General features: G+C 42.6%; 1 protein-coding gene across 6 annotated transcripts in view; it reads right to left on the bottom strand.

Annotated features, from left to right (window-relative positions):
- Dscam3 (Down syndrome cell adhesion molecule 3) overlaps window positions 1-27,452 on the bottom strand; it is a 346,778-nt gene that overhangs the window by 64,905 nt on the left and 254,421 nt on the right. For all 6 annotated transcript variants that reach the window (XM_033467267.2, XM_033467265.2, XM_033467262.2 and 3 more), the window contains exons 4-5: window positions 19,302-19,488; window positions 7,134-7,276 (exon numbers count right to left, since the gene is read on the bottom strand). In XM_033467267.2, the coding sequence (XP_033323158.1) occupies window positions 7,134-7,276; window positions 19,302-19,488 (330 nt within the window). The remainder of the gene's footprint in view (window positions 1-7,133; window positions 7,277-19,301; window positions 19,489-27,452) is intronic.

Here is a 27,452-nt window from a genome sequence, read left to right as displayed (position 1 = left end):
GCGCGCGGAGATCAGGCGACCTTTGCCCTTTCTCTAATTGAGTATTCCTTTTCGAGTCCCCGCGATCCGACCGCCGCGCCGGAATCTCTCTCTCTCTCTTTCGATTTCCCTTTCGTTCCGTTCTTTATTCGGGCTTCCGACGCTAATAGACCGGACAGCATTCAAATGCTCGCATCCTGGTTAATCCAGTCGAGTGCTTGGACCACCGTAGAGTAACCACGCGAGTTCCCAAATAATGGATAAGGTGCTTAAAATAAACGGCTTACGAAAGACACGAAAACGAATGCGTTCTTAGCAGCGGGGGCACCGTCTTTCCGTGGTTCATTTTATTTTAGCAACGAAACGAAATCCACCGGGGCAACGCGGCCGGAAGAGAATGGAAAAAGAATCGTGATATTATTCTCTGCACGGTGATACTGGCTTACGCGACCATTGTATTGGAACGCACATAAGGAGAATCTATTTAAAAAGCCGGAGGAAAATTCTTATACGTACTGGTTAAACACGTATTTTCAGCAACGAATACGTATTCCTAGCGATAAATACGCGTACCGTTCGCAAAATGAAAAACTAATAAGCAAGTCCTCGGTTGTACGAGCCCATTATTTGGTCCGGCGTGGATATTTCTTAACACTCGGTCGGCGGGGATGGGGTCCAGTTGGACCCCGAGTATAAATATTGTTACTTGATTCTCCAGCTTCTGACAATCGATTAATATTTTCGCAGGCTTTATCAAGATCTGTAGAAAAATTAACCTGTCTAGAAAGAGCATCTTCGAAAATATATCGAAAGAAATTGACAAATTAGAGAAATGATATTGATTTAATTATAAATGAATTTATAATTACAATTATTCTATTAATTATAAATGAAATTATAAATGATTCTAAGCATTCTCAGTTTTATGTTTGTGTCAAAGGTCCGCCGTTCGAGAATTAAAGAGAATAGTTGTCCAAAATTTTTTATTATTGACGCATCCAGTAACACGAACCAGTCTTTGATCGCACAGATCGTAGCACGTATTCCTCGGTTAAGAAAGTAGAACAACCGAATACTTTATCAGACGCATAGTCTATCTAGATACTTCGTCGAACATTTGTCGGACAAGTAAGTGAAGACTCAACTTTGAATCAGACAGTGTTAGAGGATCGATGCCATTCATTTCTATCGCTAAAAATATTTGTTGTATACAATATCGGAAATGCGTAAGTTCCACGAAAGTTTAAAAATCCACCGTCCAACGACGAGTATATTTTAAATGAACACGGATACCAACGCTTCCAATAAGCCCTGCAAAGAACATCTGTCTCCAACGAGAAATCTAACTAAAAGCAAGCTGCTGCTACGAAAATCGGGGGAGAAACGTGTACGGGAGAAGGAATGGTATCTCCAGAAGCCTTTACGAACCGAATCTAGTAAAAAATCGACGGCAAGCACCGTGAGGGGCTGGAACTCATTGGCGTTCAATGGGGGTGTGAGTCGGATCGAAGTCGGCGGTGGGTAGAACTTAAATAGAAGGATTTCGAATTCCCTTCTAATTTCGGTGGCTCTGTGTACAGGTGCCATCCGCGGGAGTAGCTTTGTATGCACCGGTGGCGTCGGTCGGCTTAAAATCAGCCATTTAAATGGTGGCTCACGTAAACCCCATGCCGGACAAAGTTTTGTCCCGTTGCAGCAACATTTCGCTCCTACGGACGAGTCTCGTTTCTCCACTCTCTCTCTCTCTCTCTCTCTCGTTCTCTCTCTCTTTCTCTCTTTCTCTCTCTCTCTCACTCTCTCTTGTCGCTCGCACTTCTGGCTGACATCGAGCACGAATCGAACTTCCTCCGATACAATTTAACGGCTTTCACCGAGCGTTTTCCCTTCGGTATTTACCTGGAGATGTCTCGGTGGGAACGCAGTCCGTTACAACGCTTCCGGCATAATGGGATCTTCGGGAGAACTTTTAGACGGCGCGGCCAGTCACGTTCGTCGGCCGACGTTCCGTGTCTGTAATTGACATTTATTGTACGCAAGAAACCCTCCTCTCCCCCGAGGACCGCCTGCCTAACCGTATCGATGGATAAATAAATTTTCGGGCTCCCGTCTTCGCCGGATCGATTACGTGGACGGGAAGAGCACGAACGTGACGGGAAAGGGCGAGAAGACGCCGACGAGAACGTCGAAACTACGTCGAGCAACGTTTATCGACAGAAAGATGCTGGAATTGCGACTTGACAATGCCAAGGAGAGAAAAAGTCCACTCGATGTGGCTTGGATCGCAGGTTCGTCCTATGTGCGTGTTAGATGGAGTGGAAGTGGTAGTAGTCGGTGTTTTGCCAGACGAAGTTAAGGATCGTTCGTTGATTAATGATTTAAACGAATTTTTTATTCGTTAACATTAAATTTACGGAACCCGTTGAAACGAGCGGTCATTAATTTGTTAATTTGCAATCATTCAGATTTAAACGAAGTTTTTATTCGTTATCATTATGTTTACGGAACCCGTTGAAACGAGGGGTCATTAATTTGTTAATTTACAGTTATTCAGATTGTGTAAAGATACATTTACGAGTTACTTGCGGCAAATATTAGGGTCGTTCGGAAAGTTGCTTCGTTTTTTCGCGAGAAAATGAAAGACGATTTTTTAAATGTTACGAGTAAAAGCAAACTTTTCGACATTTTTCTGGTAGCTTTGAAATCTTATTGTTTTACATTTGGAAAAATACTGAATCAAGTGTTCTTTTAACGACCTTACAAAATAAAATTTTGTGAAAAACTAAACAACTTTCCGAACTACCCAATATAATAAAAAGCTCTTTGAAAATCAAGATATGAATCTAGTGTTAATTACACAAATTCGAATTTAATTGAATTAATTTTGTCAATTACAAGTACTAGATAGTTGACTGTAACTGATTTTGGACTTCAGAAACATCTTCAGATGTCTATTATTGACTGTTACTTCAAACAAAACACATAACTACTGCATGTTGGAAACAAATATCACTAATTCTTAACGTTATAATTCAACTGCAGGTCCGACTTGTTACGACATAGAAATGGAAAATAAAAGTATGTATTTCCTAGAAAGAATTCAGTACTGCGGATCAACGATTCATTGGGCAGGAAATAGAAACAGAAAGCAAGTGCTAATATGAACTGGCAGCGAAAAGAGGCAGCATGGAACGACAGTCTGCAAGCAGTTCCATTCGACGCTTTATTGGACAAAAGTAGTACAGACCGACGGTCAAGTAGTACATCTCTAACCGAACAAGTAGAAGAGATCAATAACTAATCGGAGACTTACTGCCTAGTCGGACAAGTAGCACGGATCAGTGCCCAATCAAGGAAGTAGAGCAGATCGATAATTGATCGGGCAAGTGGTACAAACCAATGCTATATGATAGAAGCGTCGCGGATCGGTGCTTAATCGGATACATCGTCTAATACACTACGGAACCATACGACCGTATTTAACGCTTCTCGTGTAGCATTCTTAATCTCGCCCACGGATCCAATCGAATTGCAGGATAAATAGATTCACGCGTTCCTCTTGCCCCGGCATCGACCATTGAATATGTAATGATGACGAACGTGACAGGAAAGGACCAACAGACGCAATTCCAACGGATCTTGTACGAGGGAGATCTCAGTCGATTGGAGGCGGAATAGAAGATCGTGGGAAAGCAACAGCGTATCGAGCGAAAGTAACGAAGATCGGTACTCGATCGGATCAGGGGTGTAAGACGACGGTGTACCTAAGACGTTACAATCGAACGAGCGGTTCACGGACGAGCACCCGCACAAGCACCCGCACAAGCGACGCTGTTGCCCTGTAATCGGGCAACTGGTTCACGAGAACTATGCCGTTAGGACGTGGATAAGTTCTGTGTTTGATCGGACGAGCACCGGGAGCCTGTGTTTGGCCGGCGAAGAATCCCACACGATTGTGTCCGGTAATTTCCCACACCGTTTGCCGAGCCAAAGGAAACTTCTCTCGCGTGGACACGATTCTCACCTTCTCTTCTCCGCTGTCGGGCAAGATCCAACGATTTCGAGATCGAACCACCGATTTTGAGAAGAATCTAGAGATTTCGAGAGGAATCAACTAAATTCGAGGAAGATCTACCGATTCCCAGAATAATCTAGCAAGTTCGAGCAAAATCCATCGATCTCGAGAAAAATCGACACGATTCTCACCTTCTCTTCTCCGCTGTCGGGCAAGATCCAACGATTTCGAGATCGAACCACCGATTTTGAGAAGAATCTAGAGATTTCGAGAGGAATCAACTAAATTCGAGGAAGATCTACCGATTCCCAGAACAATCTAGCAAGTTCGAAGAAAATCCATCGATCTCGAGAAAAATCTACACGATTCTCACCTTCTCTTCTCCGCTGTCGGGCAAGATCCAACGATTTCGAGATCGATCCACCGATTTCGAGAAGAAGAATCTAGAGATTTCGAGAGAAATCAACTAAATTCGAGGAAGATCTACCGATTCCCAGAACAATCTAGCAAGTTCGAGGAAAATCCATCGATCTCGAGAAAAATCGATTCTCACATTCTCTTCTCCGCTGTCGGGCAAGATCCAACGATTTCGAGATCGATCCACCGATTTCGAGAAGAAGAATCTAGAGATTTCGAGAGGAATCAAGTAAATTCGAGGAAGATCTACCGATTCCCAAAACAATTTAGCAAGTTCGAGGAAAATCCATCGATCTCGAGATAAATCGACGCGATTCTCACCTTCTCTTCTCCGCTATCGGGTAAGATCCAACGATTTCGAGATCGATCCACCGATTTCGAGAAGAAGAATCTAAAGATTTCGAGAGGAATCAACTAAATTCGAGGAAGATCTACCGATTCCCAGAACAATCTAGCAAGTTCGAGGAAAATCCATCGATCTCGAGAAAAATCGACACGATTCTCACCTTCTCTTCTCCGCTGTCGGGCAAGATCCAACGATTTCGAGATCGATCCACCGATTTCGAGAAGAAGAATCTAGAGATTTCGAGAGGAATCAACTAAATTCGAGGAAGATCTCCCGATTCCCAGAACAATCTAGCAAGTTCGAGGAAAATCCATCGATCTCGAGAAAAATCGACACGATTCTCACCTTCTCTTCTCCATTGTCGGGCAAGATCCACCGATTTCGAGAAGAAGAATATAGAGATTTCGAGAAGAATCAACTAAATTCGAGGAAGATCTACCGATTCCCAGAACAATCTAGCAAGTTCGAGGAAAATCCATCGATCTCGAGAAAAATCGACCGATTTCCAGGGAATTTCTTCGATTCCCGAGCACTCGCGGTTTATTTACAGCGCGGCCGAAGAAGCAGCTTCGCCTCGAGACTGCTTAAATATTCAGGTGATTATGCTAAGCAGCTTTCTCTTATAATCAGCCGAGGAGAAGTTAGCTCGGCCTGGAAAAGCAGCCAATACAATATCCGCGATTCCAGTTCTCCCCCGGGCGGAAGTGCTTAAGGTAACAGCGCCGCTTCGTAGCTTGCAACATTGATCCGCAGATCCACGCAAAAACCGTAACGGCAGCCTCGCCTGCGGCTTGTTTAGCGACAATGCGGTCTGGTAAGTAGGTGCCGTGTTTACCGATCACGCCTCTCGGATAACACTTCCGGAAACGAGCCGGGAATAGCCGACGAAAGCCGCGAAGCCGGCCACTTGCGACCTAATGGTCGTCCTAGCACGTTCCCCCATTGTCTACCGCCGGGGCCAAACATTTAATCGAGAGGCCGGTGGAAGAGGAGCTTCACCAATTTTTAATAACGCGAGAAACGCAGTTTCGTCGGTTTCGAACGGCCAGCCGTGAATATTCCGTATACGTCGCGAGAACCGCGAAACGGATTTCTCGAATTTTCGTTCCAGATTGAAATAAAAAGTATGAAAAATTTTAAAAAGAAAGTATTTTATTCATTGTACGGTGTAACCTAGTTCCTGAAACCTTTAAAAAGAACTCGAGTCATTTGGTTCAATTTTGAAAAGGTTATCGCGCTTTAAAAAGCGTTCGAATACTTTTGCCGAGGAGTTTTATATTACCTCCTTGGATTATTTGGCCAATTATACTTCTCTCGAGACTCTGAATCCAAAACTTTAACAAGAAGAAAAATGAACAATATATTACCTTGGTTTCCTGTTGTGCACGCGATCAAATTATATGTCTGCAATTACCTGAGTGAAATGTGCAATCTTGACGTCGACATTTCTGACGAAAAGATTACAAACGAATGATACGAGAATTTGCAATCGTTTCGCATCGACAACGATCGCGACTGCATATGGAGCACAGTTTAATTAAAAGACAAGAAACAGACAATCCGTTATAATGACCGCTGCCAGACGCGTCCTTTTCATTCGGCACTAAAAACGTAATTACTTTCGCGATACCGTATATCGTTGGCGTGGCGTGTCGCGCGTATATTTCCATCTCACTGTCGGGCACGAAGAAAAAAGCATAGTAATTAATGAGTGCCGCGGCGGGATACGATAATGAGACTTGTGTCCGCGTGCACAGGGAATACGTGACGACCGAGCAACGAGACCCACGCAATATTTTGCACTATTTTCGCCTCACTAACGGCCGCGTTTCGCTTTCGTTCGTGTCCTCGACGACTCGCCGCGAAATCTATCAAACACTGTTCAGTCGTTAGTCCGGCACTCGAGTTCGCGACATTTACGTTTACGCACACACGATGCTAAATCATTCATACCATGTAAAATACATAAATAAAAACGCGATATCTTTTATTTATTAATTCCTATAAAATTTCACAGCGGTATCATGATTTTTATTTCTGTTCAACTTTTAGTAAATATATATATGTCATATTATTTTATTATTATCATTATATTATTAACCTTTATTTATATCATCATATTATCATACTGATAGGCACATCGCAAAATGTTTCGGAGTGCTAAGGGTTAAAGAAGCTTGTTATACAGCTTTCAGTTTCTTAAAATTACTAGAGGAAATAAATGTTCGTTTTATCTACAGATGACACCATCCGACGTCAAACTGATCGCCCTTTTTCGTTACGGATGGCGCGCCGTCCCGCGTCAAGCTAAGTACCATTATTTTGTACCTCCATCGACAGGATGTTAATGAAAATTTTAGTGATTTCTTGTCAACTCACCGGCACGAAGGGTAACCTCCCGAGACAGCACTGTCCCCACGGAGCTGGTCGCCCGGCATCTGTACCTTGCGTTGTGCACCTCCGCGCGAAAATCCTGCGAGAGGAACGGCGGGAAGTAGAGGGTCCCATTCCCGAGTAACTGCCTGCAAATAACGGAAGAGAAAAAAAAATGTTTGTCGTCGGCCATAATGTCCCGCGTACATTTCCATTCCCGGGCGTTATCACCGGAAATGGAAATTCTGCTCCTCCTAGATTTCCTTCGGGCGTGCGCGCGCCGAACATAAAATGGAAGAGAAGCTTTCGCGGAGGTTTCAATTAGGAATGATGAGGAACTTAATGATCACTTAATGACCCGTGGTTTATTTAGATCGACGTTGTTTTGCATATGCTTACAATTTGCAATAGAAAAGTCTGCAATGGCAGACTTTTCTGTATATACGTTGTGCCTAGAAATATTGAATCAACGAAGGAGATTTTTCTGGACTGCTCATGACTTATAATAAGCGACAGATTTTTCTGTATGACGCGTTGTGTCCAAAAGTGCGAAGTTAGAAAGCCTGTCAACATTTCAGAATATCTAGAACTCCGCGGGCAGCGGGGATCAATTATTGATCAGACGAGTGATGCGGGGAATCTGTGTCCAAACAAGTAGTGTAGGTCGGTGAATGGCCGGGCTAGGGAAGCAGGGACGTATTCAGGGTGGTCAGTAACTGGTGTCGCGACCGAAAGAAGAGACGTTCTGCAAGCAAAAGCAAGTCGAAAGAAAAGGATGACATTTCTGCATTTCAGGCTGCGTTTTCGAGGAAAATTCGCGGAAAGATGCGTCGCGTTCGCATAAGTGTAATATGACAGGAAGTGAAATGGAGACAAGAAGTTTAACACGATGGAAGAGTACAATGTAATTGAATCGATGGATATAAAAAACTTATGGGTAATATATTTGAAGTCGAGTGATACGAGTTAATCGTTCACGAAACAATGAATGAAAGCCTTTCAATTAAATAAGGAGAGGATCTCGATGCTCCGTCAGGCAAACAGAATGACGGCCGCGCGACACACAAATGACGATAATTAATAACGCGCGGAGCTTTATAAAATAATTCTTCGATCAGTTATAGAGTTTACGGCAGCCATCGGATATTTCATGCTGACGTGCGCGGACGGTGAAGTTGAACGCATTAAACGTTAATGTAAATCATTTCCCCGGGCAAGCATCGCGTGCTCGCCTCGTTTAATCCGTGTTCATATTTATCACGTGTTACGGGAAAGCTTGTCCGGGACACGTTGTCGATAATCGAAACTGAAAATTCGGTTATTTCCGCGAATGTCGATTTTTTTCGCACGACCGTGCGGGTCAGTGATCAAAATCGAAATTTAGCGGCGCATTTTCGGGACACGACAACCCCTATTTACCTCATTCGTGACACGCGTCTATCGGGCGGCCATCTTTATTCGGATGAAATGCGTGAAAATCTAAAAAAAAAATCGAGAAACAATCGTTCCTTTCCGGACAGATTGAGTATCGGAAATAGAATCATAATTGTAGCACACACTTCGTTCTCGAAATTGTCTGCGGTCGGTATGGCAACAATTTTAATCTTTTTTTATCAATTCAAATTAAAAAGAGAAACAGTAAGATAATTACGAAAGTAAATTATAACGCCTAGAGAATAACAAGTAGTTACCGCGTTCAGTAGTTATGCATTCATAACGTTCAAAAATGGAGCAGACACGTTTAGAAATTTCGATGCGGAGTAATCCTCAAATGAATTTTCGAAATGGAGTTCAAAATAGTACCGGTTCAGTCGATATAATTAATTTTCATTCCCATTGAATTCGTAAATAGAAATCAATTTCGCCGCGCGGCATTGAAAACGCGGCGAGATAATGGAAGTTTGTATAAATACTTACATGAATACGCATTACGCAATTATCAGCATAAATGTGAACAGCGCCGAGCGGCCGCTTCGATAATTCATTAAAAGTACGAGGCGAAGACGGTGCTAAATGAAAAACCCGTGAGAAGAGGGTCGCGACCGAATAAAAAGAACGATTGAATCAGACGAACGCCAGAAACGTATTACCATGGAATGACCTTTGCCCTCGGAATCACCAAGTCCCCCGCGCATTTGCATTCTTTCCGCCTCTTGCGAACGAAACATGGCCCCCCCCCCCCCAGGTACCTCCTACGAAATTACATCTGACGCCGCGCCGTTCTCCGTAAAAAGGCGAATTTAATCCGCTGATAAAGAGTTTCAATTACCCGGACGTTTTTTCGCGAGAGCCGCCGCGTAAATAAAATGCGCGGACGATTAATCCCGTTTATTAATTTCCGCCGGAGTTTAATCTGCGATCGTGGCTCGGAATGCCTTCTATCTCGCGAACGACACTTGATCTAATCCACGCCCGAAATTTCGACCTCGCCTACCAGCCGAAATTTATGCGTGTTTTGCCGATGTAACGCGCCTCGTAACGACTCGGGCCGCAGCGGGTGGAGGAAACGCCGGCGCAATATGTTTTTAAAATGCAAACAGGAAATACGTCGTCGTGTTCGCGGATGCACTGTCGAATCTGACTCGCAACAGCGGAATATAATGTCAACACGCGACCGTAATGGCTTAAACACGCCGACGCGTTTTTTTCTTCCTTTTTTTTTCTATCGCGCGTGTATACGGTATTCCGTGTCGAACATGCAGTGGGAGCCGTGTCATCCACGGTTTTTCAACGTGTCAAGCGTCATCAACAGATTTCCACTCGTGTGGGGGTGGCACCGCCCTCGGAACCGCTCCGTCCCATTTACACGGCCGGAGGGGAGCGGGCCGAGGATGCGTTAACCAACTCCCGGTCATGCATCATCCGCTCGATGTCTGGTCGGCCACTGTAAAATATAATAATCTCGTGACACGGATTAAATGGGCGGGTCGTTCCCGTTCGCCGGAACCCGCCGCGCCGCGAGAAGACAAATCCCGCTATGCGAGCCATAACACGAGACGCCCGGTTCATGTAACTTGAAAACGCTTGCGGTTTTCATACGAGATCGTACGTTCTGCTGATCTTCCCTTCCTTTTTTCCGTTTCATTTTTAACCTTTTTACTGCTACCGACGTATATTTGCCATATGTCCATTATGCCCATTATGATATATTATAGACTTTAATAGATTATAATAATAGATGAAATATATTATACAGGGTGTTCCACAATTATTTTAACAGCCGAAAATGAGGGGTAGCTGAGGTCATTTGAAGTAACTTTTTCCTTTGCGAAAATGCGATCTGCGGCTTTGTTCACGAGTTATTAACGGAAAACGCTGACCAATGAGAGGTGACGGCGCGAAGATCGAGAGCCCGCAGCACGAGGCTTTCACAGATGGTCGGGACAGAATCGAGCCGCGTTCGAAGTATTGAACAAATCACGAAGCGAGAACTTTGCGGATTTTTTTTTACTACGTAACAGTGATATTTTTAAGAAAAACGCTGTTCACCTTTACTTTAGAACGTCTGAAGAATATTTACTAATTTTTCGGACCCGAAATAGTAAGCTATTTAAGCGTGACGGCCGTTTTAATTTTCTAGTGTGCGTGACACCTTGTGTGTAACATATGAAATTTTTAAGCAAAGTGTACAGTGAAGATTGACAAAGTACGTAAATGATATTTTAATTTAAATAATTCCGTGTCCGAACACAGTTCAACGAATGATTCGCAAAGCTAATTTAATAAGTAATAATCGTGTTAAAGGACGTAAGGGATATGTTTGTTAGAGAAATATGAAGAATATTATCAATAACCTTGACATAACCTTGTTCAATACTTCGAACGCGGCTCGTGTCCGTCCCGACCATCTGTCAAAGCCTGGTGCTGCGGGCTTCTCGAACTTCGCGCCGTCACCTCTCATTGGTCATTGTTTTCCGTTAATAACTCGTAAACAAAGCCGCAGATCGCATTTTCGCAAAAGAAAAAGTTACTTCAAAAGACCTCAGCTACCCCTCATTTTCGGCTGTTAAACTAATTGTGGAACACCCTGTATATATAAATATATAATATATACTATAGTAGATTAAATCCACTTTATATCTATTATTATAATCTATTAAAATATATATACTTTAATAGATTATAATAATAGATGAAATATATTATATATAATTAATCTATTATAGTATACAGGGTGTCCCAGAAATGTCTTGCAATTCGGAAATGGCGGGTTCCTCAGATCATTTGAAGCAGCTTCTTCCTTTACAAAAATTTTCTCCCAGACACCGTTAATGAGTTATTAACAAAAAACAGTGACCAATAAGAATTGAGTACGGCTGACACGAGGCGGCCTAGCCAACCAGCGCACGAAGCTCAGTTCCGCTCATTGGCTCGGTCGCCTGGCGCCAGCTGAGCTCGCTTCTCATTGGTCACTGTTTTTCCTTAATAACTCGTAGACGGTGCCTCGGAGAAAATTTTTTTAAAGGAAGAAATTGCTTCAAATGACCTGAGGAATCCGCCACTTTCGGATTTCGAGACATTTTTGGGACAAAAATGTATATATACTATAATAATAAAATACTATAATAAATTAAATCCAGTACAAATGGGATACCCGGTATATTAACCTTGTCACTGCTGTCCATCTGTATCTGTTATAATCTATTATAGTCTAAAATATATTACAATAGGTATAAGTAGACAGCAGTGAAATGGTTAATATACCGGATATCTCATTTGAAGCGGATGCCACTCAATTATCGCCAAAACTATAGCTCGTTTCGTGAAATGTTTCACACGAACCTTTTACCCTGTTTCAAGATGAAACATCCTTCCTGCTGAGTGGACGTGCTTGCGAAATTTCAAGGTGAGAGTGATTTTTTAAATGGAACTGTATATTTTTGTTAACTTAGCAGATAGTGCATTTCAACGTCAATTCATTAACCTAATATATTTTGGTCTTCGAAGCTCGTTAGAGATCATTCGATGCTGTTTAATTTTTACCTGTTTCTTAGCGCGAGTTCTTGTTATGTTTACGTACGAAACGACGGAAGATGGAACTTTTGAGACGTTTAGCGAAGATTTAAATTAAAGGATGTCGACCCCCAAAACAAGATAAGCTTCATTTAAAACATTGTTTGAAACAAACTATAGTTTGGGGTGTAATCGTGTGCGTTATTTCGAATGAGGCACCCTGTGTATAAACATGCTTCGTCGTGCTTCGCAGCTTTCTTTGTGCTCACTTTGTTTCACTGTTCAGTGCGTAGCTCTTATTTTTCAGTGTCTTGCCCTTCCACTCATCTTATCGTTTACTTCGTTTTCATGGCTTCGTTTAGCACGTATCTACCCGTAGATAGGCTTCATTGTTTTATTTTATACCAGAACAATTCCTGTAGCCTTTTATATCTGAAAACTAGTGGCGTAGATCAATATTTCATCGGACAAGTACTGTACCGATTCCTCTAAGCCCCAGGTACGCAAACGAAAGCAAGCAGCAGAAATCGGTGCTCCATGCAGTGTGTTCCGAGAGCTCAAAGGCCTTCGAAAGGAACACAGTACGCATGCAAACGGAAGGAAGTAGTAGAGATCAATGCTTCGTGAAACAAGTGTCGCAAGGTTTAAGACACGCCGAAAGGTTGTCTGAACGAGAATAAGTAATGAAAATGGACGTCTCATCCAGCAAGTGTCGCGCGGATTGTACTCCGGCGAGTAGTATAGGGCCCTTTGATCAGACGCGCTGCTTTCTTGCTCGACGTTCGCTCGCACGAACCGTTCTCCTTTTTCCAACGATATACCCCCTTGGAACCCTTTATCCTTGGGCGCCTTCCTTTGCAGACTCTTCGCCGACGTGTATCTCTCCGCAGCGAGCTGCTCTCCAACGTTTCCCCCGATCGGAGCCCTCTTTTTCTTCGGCCGAGCCCTCGAGGCCGCCGATACGTCTTTAATCGATCAGTGTAGCGGAGCACGGAATAACTGGCAGCCAATTTCGCCGAGACGCAAATGAACGGGGCCGTTGAATGACCGACCGTCGAGAGCGAGGATCGAGCCTCAAAGGGACCATAGGCACCGGGAGGGATGGGAACGGTGAAAGGGTTGCCAGCCGGCCCAATCCAAGGTTGCTTTCCCTGCGATATCCGCGAACTTCTTTGCGGCCCCGGCAACTCGTTCTGCCCGTGCTATCCGCTCCAAGAATCAAACTGTTCCGTGACTTTGCCAAAAACGATCCAATCTTGCCCCCGCGGTCGATGTCTGGGATCGCCGGGGAATTCCCAGGTGAAAGTAACATTTCACCGGAACTCTTTACCAGTGATTGAATCCTGCGGTCCGAACGCCGAGTTCAGCCCGCAGCCCTCGCCGAGATACCAACGAGACCTCCCGGCGCGCTTCTCTGAATTTTAAACAGTCTGCTACTAAAATCTGATGGCCGGTCGGAGTAGGATGCAAACATGGATGCTTCTGATACTCGATGGAGCGTCGAGCATTACTGCGTCCTTTCATTTCTGTCTGCGAAGACTGGCTAGGCCGGACGAGGCAATTACTGTGCCCTGTTGTACGGACTTCGGGCGTTTTTGCTGGTGAAAACAATTTAGCATTTTAATCGACATCTCTTGTGAACGAAAATGTAAATTTCAGAGCTGCTTTTATCGATATAAATTTTCTTATGACGCAAATATCAAATCTTTTCTCAATGTTAATAGGAAGATAAAATAAGTGTGCTTATGATCTACAAAAATCTGCTACTGTGCTCTCTTTCTCTGAATACTGAGACTCCATAACTCTGAACAATAAAAATGTAATATTTAATATATTTTAATAATTTTATTTTGTATTAAAAAATGCAGTATCACAATGAGCCATTTGCGTTTGAATAATAATGTAATTTCAGCGGTGGACAAAATTATAAGTCAGCTGATTTATTCTTTAAGAACATTATTAACCAAGTTTTGTACCATCTTTTCTATTTTTTAGGTAGTGTAAAATTGTATCCGAACGAAATTGTATTATTTTCGAATAAATTAGGGATTCGTCATTTTCTTTCGCAAAATTGACGAAGATTTTATTCAAAAATAAACAATTTCGATTTGACGAGATATATTTTCATGTAATTACAATATTAAGTACCTAAAGCAATAAATAAAAGTAAATAAATAATCCAGATTTTCCTTAAAACCGCTGCGATTTAATCGATGTAGAACAAGTCAGTATTCTATCATACAAACGATAGAATAATAACAGCCATTCCAGGAATAATAAATCCGTTTTGCAAGAAATTCGTGTCCTCGCACCATGAGAAAACCTCACCTAAATTGCCCGCATATTACCAAATATATTTGATTTCGTGCGGGTTTAAAGCTGCGGCGAAATCGTCTTTGGATTTTCGATTTACGGCCAGCGGTCGATGGCCGCAACGCTTGCGGCGAACGTTTTTCGCATCGTTCCGCTCCGGCAACGTGATTAACGTGTGATGCCCATCTATCGAAGTCATGGGAACGAGAGTTTACGCTTTCCCCGGGGACATCGAACTGCGGACGAACTTACCAAGGACGGCCATTGGATAAGGAACATTTCAATTACCAGGAGGAAATGGTTTCCCCAGGTGCCACGGTTACGATATTGCCGAGCGTACAGCATCAAACTTCCAATAATACGAATCTTACACGATCCGGAGGGCTCCGCTGGTTGCATCCTGGGGATAGATACCGACAGGCACCGATCGTCAGAGATACTTCCACTTCGGATGACCCACAAAGCTTGTTAACGTAAACTGATTTCCAGCTGTGCGCTACAAATGAATATTTCCGAGAGCGTTTCTAACTTGCGTTCAGAACAGTACTACGGGGTCTGTTCAGCTTTTCTTGACTCTCTACAGCGCGACATTTTTATATGACCACGAATTAACGTAACTCGAATCCGGCGAATCCGCGAATTTACTCTGATTCGCGAAGTAAAATTAAAACATTGCGACGCAATGAGCGCGAGCAGCAGAACAACATACGATATCGTGGCTGAAAATGAAACGAAGCAACGTCACACAACGTACATAGCTATATTTGGACTTTGGATTTTATGCATTTATGACAGAAGCTCGTGGGTAGATTAAGAAATAGTAAATGCAAAGGATAAATTCAACAATGCTGGTAAAACTTTTTCAAGTTATTAACCCTTAAATGCATGATTTTTTGTTTTGAATTTTAAAAAATCGTTTTTTATAGGAATGTAGTCATTGGTTACGTAAAAAATAAATAAAAAAATCTAGGTAATAATATCGAGTATTTATTTTGAAAAAAGTTATATGTAGACTTTTGGCAACAATATGCGTTTATTACTAAAATTATTGTAGACGTAAACAAATGGTCATGTATTTATATTATCTATTAGTATAGGAATTTTCACATTATTTATAAATGAAATGCAGCAAAGCAATTGCGATTTTTGTTGTGACACAAAGCTTTCCTTTATAGGAAACTCGAAAAAAGAAAATATCTCTCGAAGTAACACATTGAAGGTTACCACCCACCACATTCAAATGTCAAAAAAACATATAACTTACTCGCCGAATGTAATGTCAAGTCTTTTATTTCACACATGGTCTATTGTCTGTTGTTATCAACGTGTGTTCGGAAACGCACATACTCAGGTTTTTGAGTAAAATTAAATGGAACTGGAATGTAGACAATTGGCAACAATATGCATTTAAGGGTTAAAAACGTTAAGAAGTAGAATAAATGTTTATTTAACTCCTGTTTGTTGAAACCGAGGTGCAGAATTTTTATTTTGCATACATTACATTTATTTATTTAAATTATATTTATTGTATTTATCGTGTTAAATAAATCGTATCATTTCATAAAATATGAGAAAAATGTCGTCAAAGACAAGCTATAAATTTTCTAAATGTCATGCTATGTGTCGCAATTTTAAATAATTACATGCACAAAATTAATTTAATGTTCCTCACGTGAAATTCAAAATGTATGACGCTGCTAGCGAATGAGTCGAAAATCATTGATGAATCAGAATGTCTTCATCGTTGTAATTCAACGAATTGATCAATCTTATAGTGTCATAGTACCGATATTGGAAAACCGTAATTAGTATATTGGTAATTCATGTTGTGATTACGTTCATTGTAATCGAAGTTTAGCTACGTCGATTTTATTCGTTTCGTTTTACGTTCTCGTAAACAGTAAATTATTTTTTACGTTAATAATACCTTTCTTTACACAAGAATAAACGATTCATATATTCTGAACTTTTCTAAAAACTCGCAATCAAGGTGTCCACGATGCGAGCACCGCGGTAGAGTCGAATAAATGATCTTCCAATCCTGTGCCAAAAACACGTTCCGTTCGACGGACACGCGGGAACCGGCGAAAAGAGTCGGCGCTCCGTAATCGCGCGCCGAGGCCGCTCGAAATTATTAATTAGTTGCGGCGAAAGTTGCGCGATAATGGCGGTATCCCCGGGCGCGGCACCGCGGTCGGATTTTTCCGGCGGGACAATGTAAGTTTGATCGCGGGTGCGCGTCAGGAAACTCCGGCAATTTACAGCGGCTCGGAACTTCTAAATCCCGGACACGCTAATCCGCTTACCCATTTTCTATCTTGTCGTACGCTCTTGCGAGTAACGCCGCGAATTTCGCAGCTGAAAAAGCGTATCTTACAAAGGCCGCTCGATAACTGAAACGGAATTACGGGAAGCCGTTCCTCCCGTCAACGAAAAGCCGGCTCCCCTCCCACCCGCCGTTGGACATCTTCCCGGCGGCGGACCGGCTCTCTTTTTCGACAAATATCTTCGTGACGTAGGGTGAGACAGACTAATCTCGGCCAGCGACAAGTAAATAGAATTATCTCCCGGCCCCGCTTCAAACTCGCCGACAAGGTTTCGTTCCGACGATTGCTCGTTCCCGTCATACCTCCGCGTTTATTATAGCTTTTCTTGCCGGCCGAGCGATTGGATCTTGACGAATGTTTCGGTCGTGCCAGTGGAGGACGTCGGCGATTCGTCTGGCGAGCGACACAGGAGTTTTGTGGACGGACGAACGTGTTTGGCTTTGGTTGCGGCGATTAATATGGGACATGCGTTGCGGCGTTGGACGTTTATGGTCACATCCGATAGCCGTGTACCGAGAGCGACGCGACTTTAATCAGGCTATTACCGTTTCACCGGTGCGGAATGTTTTCAGCCGAAGAAGTTTAGAATTCCACGGCTGTGTGGACCCGGCGAGCGATGCGAGGTACGCGTAGTCAGACACTACGGGACGTGTCCACCGTTGTATCTCGCAAGTGATATAGAACGTGTAGAGACGGGCAAGCAGACGGAGCCGGTGTTTCGGTTGGCAAGTGGTATAGGCCGTTTGTAACCGGACCGGCAGAGGGTTTAGAACGCTTATAGTCGGACAAGTAGGCCAGTGGTGTAGGTGGCGTGTAGTCAGATGAATGAGGGGCGTCACTGGTTCGTGCGGCCAGTGATATGGGACGTACATAGTCAGACGAGTAGCAGAGGTTAACCTAGCCCCACACGATACAGTTCCAGTATTCAAGCGAAAAGTGTATACTCCAAAAAGAAGTGGAGGTTTAATTAGACACGTGATTCAAGAACGTGTGGATTGCAGCGGTATACAAACGTGAGTGAGGAAGAGAGGTCAATGGATTATCAGACCCGGAACAAAGTAGAACAAATCGATAATTAATGAAGAAGAGAGCTTTTTTTAGGAACGTGCATGCATGGCCACGGGTCCAGAGTTGGACATTATTCGGATTGATTCGATTGAATATTTATCTAAGAGAATTATTCGAATTCCTCTTAGTTAGTTAATTATTCTATCTATACGAACGGGGTTTTTTATTCGAATAAGAAATTATTCGAATAATTCTAAAGAATAATACGAAATAAATACACCGATAAATTGTGAATTATTTTCCGGATGAATTTCTCTACGAATACATTCTAATTTGAATAAAATCTTATTCGATTGAAATTTGATTCCAATGAATTCCTATCCAGATAAGCTTTTATTTAAACATCTATTCGACAGTATCGAATACAACTTTTATTCGTGGGTCTTTATCCTTTATCTGTCATCGGAATAAAATGTTTCCCAACTCGAAAAACATTGATAAAGTTAAGAACTTCTAAATTGCTTTTAACACGTTGAATTCCACGGAGGTCACCGGTGACCGGCATTTAACTTGGCGGTGACGTCATGGCGGCCACCGGTGACCGGCGATATGACCGGTTATATGATAGAAATACATATTAGGTCTACCGGAAAGTACTGTCCGATAGTGTCACTTCAAGTTTCAATCCATATGCACATGTTGATTTGAGACATATATGACTATCTCTCTTTATCATTGCATTTACGCACATGTACTCTCCTAAATAAACTGAAACAAAGATGTCTCATGTCATTATTAAGTGAGACGCGATCGTGAAAACATGGCTACCGATGATAATGCCAGACCACATGCTGCTTTGGCGACTCGTCAGAAAATCGCAGAGCTAGGCTGGGAAATTCTGTCGCATCCACCATACTCCCCAGACCTAGCGCCCTCCGATTATCACTCGTTTCTCTCTTTGCAAAACTTTTTACAGGAAAAAAATTCAAAACTGAAGCTGATGTCAACCACGCACTAGTTGAGATCTTCGCCACTAAAAATAAATCATTTTTTAAAAATGGCATTTACAAGTTGCCATCACGCTGGCAAGAAGTCATAAGTAACGATGGAAAGTATATTCTACAATAAATATTATTAAATGTATGAAAATTGTGTTATATTTCAATTCGAAAACGGACAGAACTTTCCGGTAGACCTAATATAATTTAAAACAAATGTGAATATCTAAAATTTTGTATTATTACCATGGCCAATTCAAACAGTGACACCTGCCGCAATTAACACGTCAAACATAGTTATACATTGTAACTTATCTATTGCAGATAATATTTCAACATTATATCTATCACATAAAAAAAGAATTCATCGTGGCGCCACGGACAATTTCTGTAAAACCGACGTGGCATTCAACGTGTTAAAGAATTTCGACTTCTCTCCCATACGGAAATGAACGTGACGAAACGCACGGCGATCCGAAATCAGATGTAAATTTCATATGCACGGCATCGAAATTATATTCGAGGACTATTCCGGGCACATTGTCCCATATGAGGCTCTTATGTTGATTGCTTACCTAAGCCCGGGAACAGCAGTGACCGGTCTCTGATCTGGGCTAGTTATCCAGGTGACGTGCGGCGTCGGACTCCCATGGGCAGAACAGCTTAGCTGGGAGCCCGTGGTATTGGAGAAGTCCAGGGTACTTGGTGGCTCGAGAACGAACACCGGTCCTTGCTGGCCAAGCACAATTTCCAAAATGTACGCTGAAACACAAACGGGAAACTTGTCAGCGATACTCGAATTTACGGTGAACCCCATCGGTTCTCCATGGATTTACATGAAATTCTCGTTTCGCTCGATCACCATAAAGATTCGGTCCGATCATTCGAGTCTCATAATAAGGATCGTTAGCGGACTTCGAAGAAATTTTCGAAATGAAACCGAAGCCGCCCGTAATCCTTTAATCTTTCAAATCGGTCATGGAATTCGAGGCAGGCTTTCGCTTCGATCGCTGGATTATCTAGCTTTGCAAATGGGTTTTTGGAAAAGTTGCTTTTCAGATATGCTTTCATGATTTATGTTATTGGCTTCATAATTTACACGCTGGCAACCTCCGTTCATCAATGAAACACCTAACGGCGCTTCCGGATAAAGTTTTAATGCTTTTATTTGAATATTGAATGTTGCTTTCATACCTCCATTTAAAGATCGATCTCCGCGGGTATAGGTGAACAATTATTAATCATGCTTGCACGGATAAAGAGAAGCAAGCGTTAATGCGACGCGAGCATTCAGGAACGAGTAAAATTGAAACTGCGCTCGGAATTTTCTAAGTAAAACATTTTCTACGAGCTCGTTTACATAATTATTCATAAGGTAAGAACACGGTAGAATTTCTCGATTGGCAACAGTATCACTCGAGAGCATTTTCCGAGCACGAGAGAGCCGTCGAGCGGTTTGACAATGAACGCTTTGATATCGCATGCGGGTATCGCATTTTGCGTTTGGGGCTCGGACAACAGAAGCGCGGGATGGGGGGAGGGCGGCGCGTGGGAGTGGGATAGAGGGTGGCAGCGTTAGCAGGGAGGGATTGTCATACAGTCCAGTGCACGCGCACTACAACAATAATTCAGAAACCGGAGAAATCAATTCCGGTAAGCCGAATTCGACCTACATTCCACATCGATTTGACACTACGGCCAGCCTGAGATTAAACGGCCTGGGAACGAACGACCGCGTCACCGGCCCGCTGAAATATTTAATTCGAAATCCGGGGATTTAAAAAGCGCTTTCGAAAGTGGCTCTCCGATTTATAGGGAAATCATTCTCTCGTTCCGTTCCACCGTTAAACTCTCATGCACGGTTATATATATATATACTCGGCGGGAAAAGCCGTTGTTCCGTTCGACGCGATATTTTTGTATTATTCAAGGAAACAGCGTGTAATACGACGAATCGAATGCGGCCGTACACGGCCCCATAGTAGAATGCAGAAATTCGTGCCTGCACCATACGAGGTTCATTCGATTTCATTTTCTAGGCTTTCATCGGTGGCTCGATAAAAATTGATCATGCCGAACAGTAAAGTTTCCGTGGCAGTTCGATTCGGTACAGCTACCGAAAGCTTCATAATACGGAATCGAATGAGTCAGTCCATCGCGGACGAAAAACTTTTGCCAGCCACTGTACAAAGACGGATATGGAGATAAAGCTGGCATCGAGCCAGATCGAATTTCCATGTGATAAGTGGAACAAGTACAAATCGAAATTAATAGGAGAAACTTTAAATTTGTAAGTGGAATAAGACAGCGCCTGGCCGGACGCTTTATGGATTAATGGCGGAATCTAGTGAAATTTAATGTAGCGATACTACAATATACAGAATTTAAGGATGTTTAGATATTGATATATGAGCCGTTTATTTTGAAAGTGACATAAGTCACTTTTTTTTTTTTAATGAAAAGATACCGTTGAATTGTAATTAGTGTTACCATTAACTCGATTCTTTTGAAAATGTGACTTATGCCACTTTCAAAATAAACGGCTCGTATGTCAGCCCCAAAAAATTCCACACAGAAAAGTAATTTAGTTACTGAAACCACAAAATTTAATTCATCGATTACGTGTCCGATCTCGTTGGATCCTATAAATGCTTATTTTTATGACACAAATTAATTTTTCACGATTAACGTCACTCATATATAAATCGTGGACTTTATGCATTCGCGACGAAAATAAGTAAATGAAATATAAGATCGTGAAAACGTAAGAAGAAATGAATGATATTGTTACACTATTTTGGACTTATCAAAATTCTTCGAAGAGACAATTTATTTGTATTTAACACTAAACCTACCGCAGTCAAAGTGACCGCTTTCTTATTTTGCAATTCTGCAAAGTTCCGAGCCTCTTTCGTGGAAAACGCTTGAATAAGTTATACTATTGGAGCAAGTTTTATAATAAAATCTTTACAAATTCTAAATAAATTCGGTCTTCTCACTTTTGTGAAGCAGTACTGCTTGGTAGGTTTAGTGTTAATTATGGTTTCCTACAGTCGTGTTCGAATGTTTTTATTTCGCATAGAGATCATCAGTCTACCAACACATGAGCATGGCTGCACAACGTGTTAAAGAAAGTGCGAACATTTTATTCGTCTGGAAAGTTTCTCTTGCAAATCGACATTTTCATTTCGCAGCGAAATAAATTGTTAAAGACAAACGATCGCTCTTTCTGGGGCAAGCGAAGAGAGTCGCCAAGTATTTTACCTGAGAAAATAAGTTCTCAGGTGACCGTGCCGCAAGAACTATAGTCCGAGGAACACCGGAATTTCGGTCCGCAAAATTTTTAGCTAAGCTCGTGGTTTGTGTCGCACGTTTCGCAGGTAATTCAAGCAGGAACGCAGACAAGGTTAGCGTGCAGCGCGGCCGGAAACAGGGGAAACGCAAAGAGCAGCGTTTTTCGCTGACACGCAGACAGCCGTGAAAACGTTTCTCCCCGCGGAACCGCGTTGTCGCTGGGGGTAATGGGCGAAGATAAGGATGAGAGGTCGCGTGCGTACCGCGGCTTTCTCGAGGAGGCTTCTTTCTTTATGAAACATCCCCGGTCCGACGAATGGAAATCGTTTACAGTCCGTGGAGCACCGCGAGCCTCGTCGTTTTCGCTGTCGACGCTGCACGCGAATGAAAACCTTCGCAACGCGTTCGACGACGACTCGCCGACATCTTGATAACACAGTTGCTGGGTCGGCCAATGAATAATTCTGTTAAGGATTTTTACAATTCTCGAATCAAAAACGGTTCTACGATTTTTGCTGCATAATTTCTATTGCATCGCGCATGTGCGATCGAAAGGATCAGGCAAAGAGTCGGTAAAAGGTGCTCATTGTATTTGATTCAATTTTTTATTGATATTGACTTTGTGGAATTTTTCTTCCCTCGTGTGTTCTTTTTCTTCCCTGTGGTTGGTAATAGCGGTTACTTAGGAATATAATTGAGTAACGTCAAATGATGCATTATCATTACGTATTCTTTGAACAACTACTCTTCTGTGTCATACTTGTTGTAAGAAATTAATAAACTTTGCAACAAATGGATGTAGGCCCAGCAGACTTGTGGGTAAGTAACCGGAACGCGCGCATAATAGATTATGCTGAAAAAGATTTATGATGAAAAAGTGTCGTGAAAGAGATTTTAGTCTTATCGACGATAAAGCAGTAGAACATCTTTTTAATGCTTGGAACAATGAAGAAAAGACGAAAGACTTTCTAAAACGTTCGAGAATTATTTAACCATCCCGCAAACGTTAAATTTTCATATTCGGTAATTTACAAAATGACAATTATATTTCTATATAAATATAACAAGATTCACCGTTACATTTAATAAATTATGATCAATTATAAATCAATTATATTATTATCAATTATTTATAACCAATTATACTATTATTAATAATCAATTATAACAATTAGACTGCAGATTTTATGCATTTATGAGACACAATTGGGTAGTTACAATTTAAAATAAGATTAAAAGCAACTTGAAACGTCGATGTATTATTTCTAATCTATTAAGATGATTAAAGGAAAAAAAGAAATGTTTATTTTGCCTAAAAAACCGCAAGTCTATTGTTGCGTCCAGAGACAAGGGCCATAAAAAGGTCCCACCATTGGGGAAACCCTCTCAGGCCCCAACAAGGGTCAAGGCAGACACCCCCCTCCAAGGGGTGATTCGTGCCTTGACCAATAATAAACAATCTACCTCCATCCACGGGTGCTCTTCCACGACTTTCCAGCGTTGGAAGAGCATTCTTCCACCAGCGCTCGCAGAGAGTACAACACAAAAAATAAAGTTCTCTAAGATTACTAGAGACCCTTCCACGTCATTAATTTGCCGTAGGAAGCGCGAATCGAGCGTACAATAGTTCGGTCGCGCATGTACGTTAGGCGACTAACCGAACGTACGGACAAAACATCTATTACGAAAATTTCGGATGGTCGAGAAAAAGGAAGAATGAATTTACTACCAATTATCTGTACCTTGCAATTAACATTTTATTTCGCACGAATATCCGCGCTCTAATAATAACAGCCTGATCTATTTATTATTTACCTCGTTAAAAACAGCGACTTAATTACGAAAATTTCGCGTGGTCTTCTACGGGTTAGGTAGCTCTTGGTCTGCCGAGAACAACAATAATTAATAATCAGCCGACCTCGCGCTCCGGATCGGAATAAGCCGTCGCGGGCCGGCCAATTTTCATCGACGGGTTAAAATCGTCTGGACCACGATCTACCGCGGAACAGTGTAGTATCGATCGATTCGATCGCAGTTAAGAGGCCCCCGCGAGCGGGAATAATTAATCGGATGAATGATTTAGACCGGCGCGGGGCCGCGGCGCGGATTGAAATACGTTTTGACGCGGCCGGGATTCGAACTCGCGCGCGCTCACCTCGGTCTCGGGCTGCGACGCCGCGATGAAATTTGCATCCCTCGTTAGGAGGCCGTGAGCCTCGAGCAGCAAATTGAAATTCCATTTCATGACGAGCGCGCCGGGGTTAGCAGACGAAGCCGCGTCGCCCGTTGCTTGATTTCAGTCGTCGCGAAAGAGTTATGATCTTGGAACGGGAGACGCGCGTGCGAGGGAAACGTGCTAGGAGAATCAGCGGGAAACAGTCGGACTGGTTGTTCAACCCTTCACGCATTCAGGTCGACGATTATAAATATATGTAGCGGGACGAGAGTAGTTCAGGCCTGTGTGTGATCAGACGAGTGGCTCCGCCGCGTGTGTTCGGACAAGTGGTTCGAACACGCGTGTGGTCCGACGAGAGGTTTACGAATGTATGTGGCCAGACAAGTAGTTTAGAAATGTATGGGGAGAGGGGGTGCAAGTGGTATAGGGATGAATCTGGTCAGACAAGTGGCTTAGGAATGTATGTGGCCGGCGAGTGGTGCGGGTACGTGTGTAATCAGACGGATGGCAGGGGACTGGCGGTCAGGCCGGCGGCTCCGGGAATGCGTGTTGTCCGACAAGTATCATTAACGCTTGATAAATGTCTGTTAATTGTTGTTAGACCGCCCGAGTTTTTTTGTACGTTTCTAGCCGCGACAGAATCCGTTGCGACGGCGCGCGCTAACACGGATTCCGACGCTCTCGTCTGCCCGATGGAAAAGTTTGCCGAAGTAACAAGCTTGTATACAGTTCCTGCTTTTCATCTGTTGATACCTGTCAAACCCGCTCCGAACGCATTCAGGAAAGTTCTGGGAATTGATTGAGAGGCCACGGAGAAAATTAATTAGGAATCTGATATAGGAAACGAACAGAGTATTCCGTACGCTGGATGCTCGAGAGGGGGGCGCCGGGTAACGAAGCGGAGGCTTTGTCCTCGGCAATAATGGTACAAGGGAATAAGAATAAGGAGCCGATTCACCACAGAGAACATTTACAATAAGCGGCAAGTATCCGTGAATCACCGTTGAACAGAGAGAATCCGTATTCCGGTTCTTCATTTCGATTATTACTTCGCCGCGTTCCAAGACGATGAATATCTCCGCGGCGCGTCGAGTGACAATTGATTTGTCCTTCGATAATAGACACCAGAAACGAGGAGAGAGGGAGGGAGAGAGGGAGAGAGAGGGGGAGGCCCTTTTCACAGCATTTTCTCCAACTTTTATCGTACATTTAATGAAAGCCTCGGACGCTTTTATTTACTCGAATGCCTTCATTCTTCCGAGGAATCGCGGCTCCATGAATATCTGAACGTTTGAATTGAATTAATAAACCGGATGTAGGCTGTATCTGTTCTCCCCGGTCGGCGTGCCTCGCCGAATTCGCGATCGGATCGAACGGAATTGATCCGGGACCGATACGGAGCGTCGCGCTGTTTCGTGCTATTAATTAAACGCCGACCCGTGAACCGCGATTAACGAATTCACGATTCTATCCACGGCTCTCTTCAGCCCTCGACCGATCATTCTACGCGCATCCTCGAGCGATTATCCTTCAGAGCCGGGATCAGAACAAAAGATGTGGGAAAGCGACGGCGCTTGGACGTACGCCTAAATTGCAACGCATTGATTGCGATGAAATGATGAAAAATCTATACAGTTTTATCTGAACTCGCTGCCGGTGTTCGGAGTAAAATTAACGTAATGACTGTATGCGCGGTTTCCAGTTTACACCTGTAATCAACACTCCTAATGATGCGTTCGCTATCAACGCAATCTAATTTACTCGTTCGCCAAATACAATCTTGTTCGATTATCTGAAACAATAATTAGACCGCGGATTTTATGCATTTATGGCAGAAATACTTGGGTGAAAGTGAAAATAATGAAAATGTTAAAAGAAGCTAAGAATGTTGCCACACTGATTCCAACTTATGGAATTACCTTTGGCTCGTCTGTCTTGCAATCGTCTTGGAAATTGTTTATGTTGCCTAAAAATCTGCAGTCTAGTAATAATATTGAACAAAAGTAAATAAATCAATACCTCGGCCGATATTAGTGGATTAAAATTACAGTGCAATACAGTCGCATTTCCCTCATCGTGAAAAACAAGGAGTATTATTATTTATTAACGCGCGTCTTGTTTACTGACCAAATTTATTGTTATGATCGTTTAAGGTTAACTTAATTTACAGTAACTGTCTAATTTATTTTCCTTGTCTTTTTAATATTTTTCCTTGTATAAATCGACAATACATGAGTGGGTTGGAATCATAGTGACATAAGTGACGTTTTCGAAAATGTTCACTTACGTCTTAGTTTCGAAAATGTCACTTACGCCACTATGATTCCAACCCACTCATGTATTAGGTTGGGGAATAAATTCGTAGCGTTTTTACATTTTCTTTTATTTTACAACGATTTTTTGCTGTTTGACAAAGTGTATAATATTCATTCGATAGAGCTCTTTCTGCTCTACAAAACTGTGCTAATCGTCTTTTTGGGTAATTTAATTCTTTTATTACTTTTGAGGCTTAAAAATGGAATATCCAGGAGGTAAAAAGCAACACTTTCGACACCTTCTCTTCTTCGCTTTTCATCGAGGCCAAAAAGCTGCTGAAGCAGCCCGGGACATTTGCAACGTATACGAAGAAGGTGTGATAGGCGAGTCTACAGCACGGAAATGGTTTGCGAAGTTCAAAAATGGCGATTTTGACGTCGACGACACGCCCCGCAGCGGAATACCTTCCGAATTCGACGAAGAGCGTCTCAAAGCACTTTTGAAGAAGAACGGTCACCAAACAAATCGTGAATTGGCCAAAAAAATGAACTGCGATCATAAAACGATTCTCAATCGTCTTCATTCAATGGGATTTGCCGAAAAATTGGGAGCCTGGGTGCCTGACGAGCTTAACGAAAACAACAAAGAAAATCGTCTTCAAATAAAAACGCTACGAACTTATTCCCCAACTCAATATATTATTAAGTAACAATAACCCGTCGAGAATTAATCGATAATCGCCGGTCACGTCTTCAATTGATATCACATCGGTGTAAAAGCAATCGGGAAATAAATCTGTTTATAGTTCGATATAGGTGAGCCGGGGAGACAACGTCTCTATCGGACACCTCCGAATGGAAATGTTTTCCCGCGAGTTCGTCCGTGTGCTTCGAGGCTGCGGTGCCGAGATTGAGATAGATGAGGGGAGTTCGCAGTAGCAGATGTTTCGCATGGTCGTGGAACGCCACGCCGGCACCCCTCAGATTATAATAATGATCAA

The sequence above is a fragment of the Megalopta genalis genome, chromosome 1, assembly GCF_051020955.1.
Source record: "Megalopta genalis isolate 19385.01 chromosome 1, iyMegGena1_principal, whole genome shotgun sequence".
NCBI classification, from domain to species: domain Eukaryota; kingdom Metazoa; phylum Arthropoda; class Insecta; order Hymenoptera; family Halictidae; genus Megalopta; species Megalopta genalis.
Note: the sequence above shows the minus strand (reverse complement) of the source record. Positions and strands in the feature narration are given on the sequence as shown.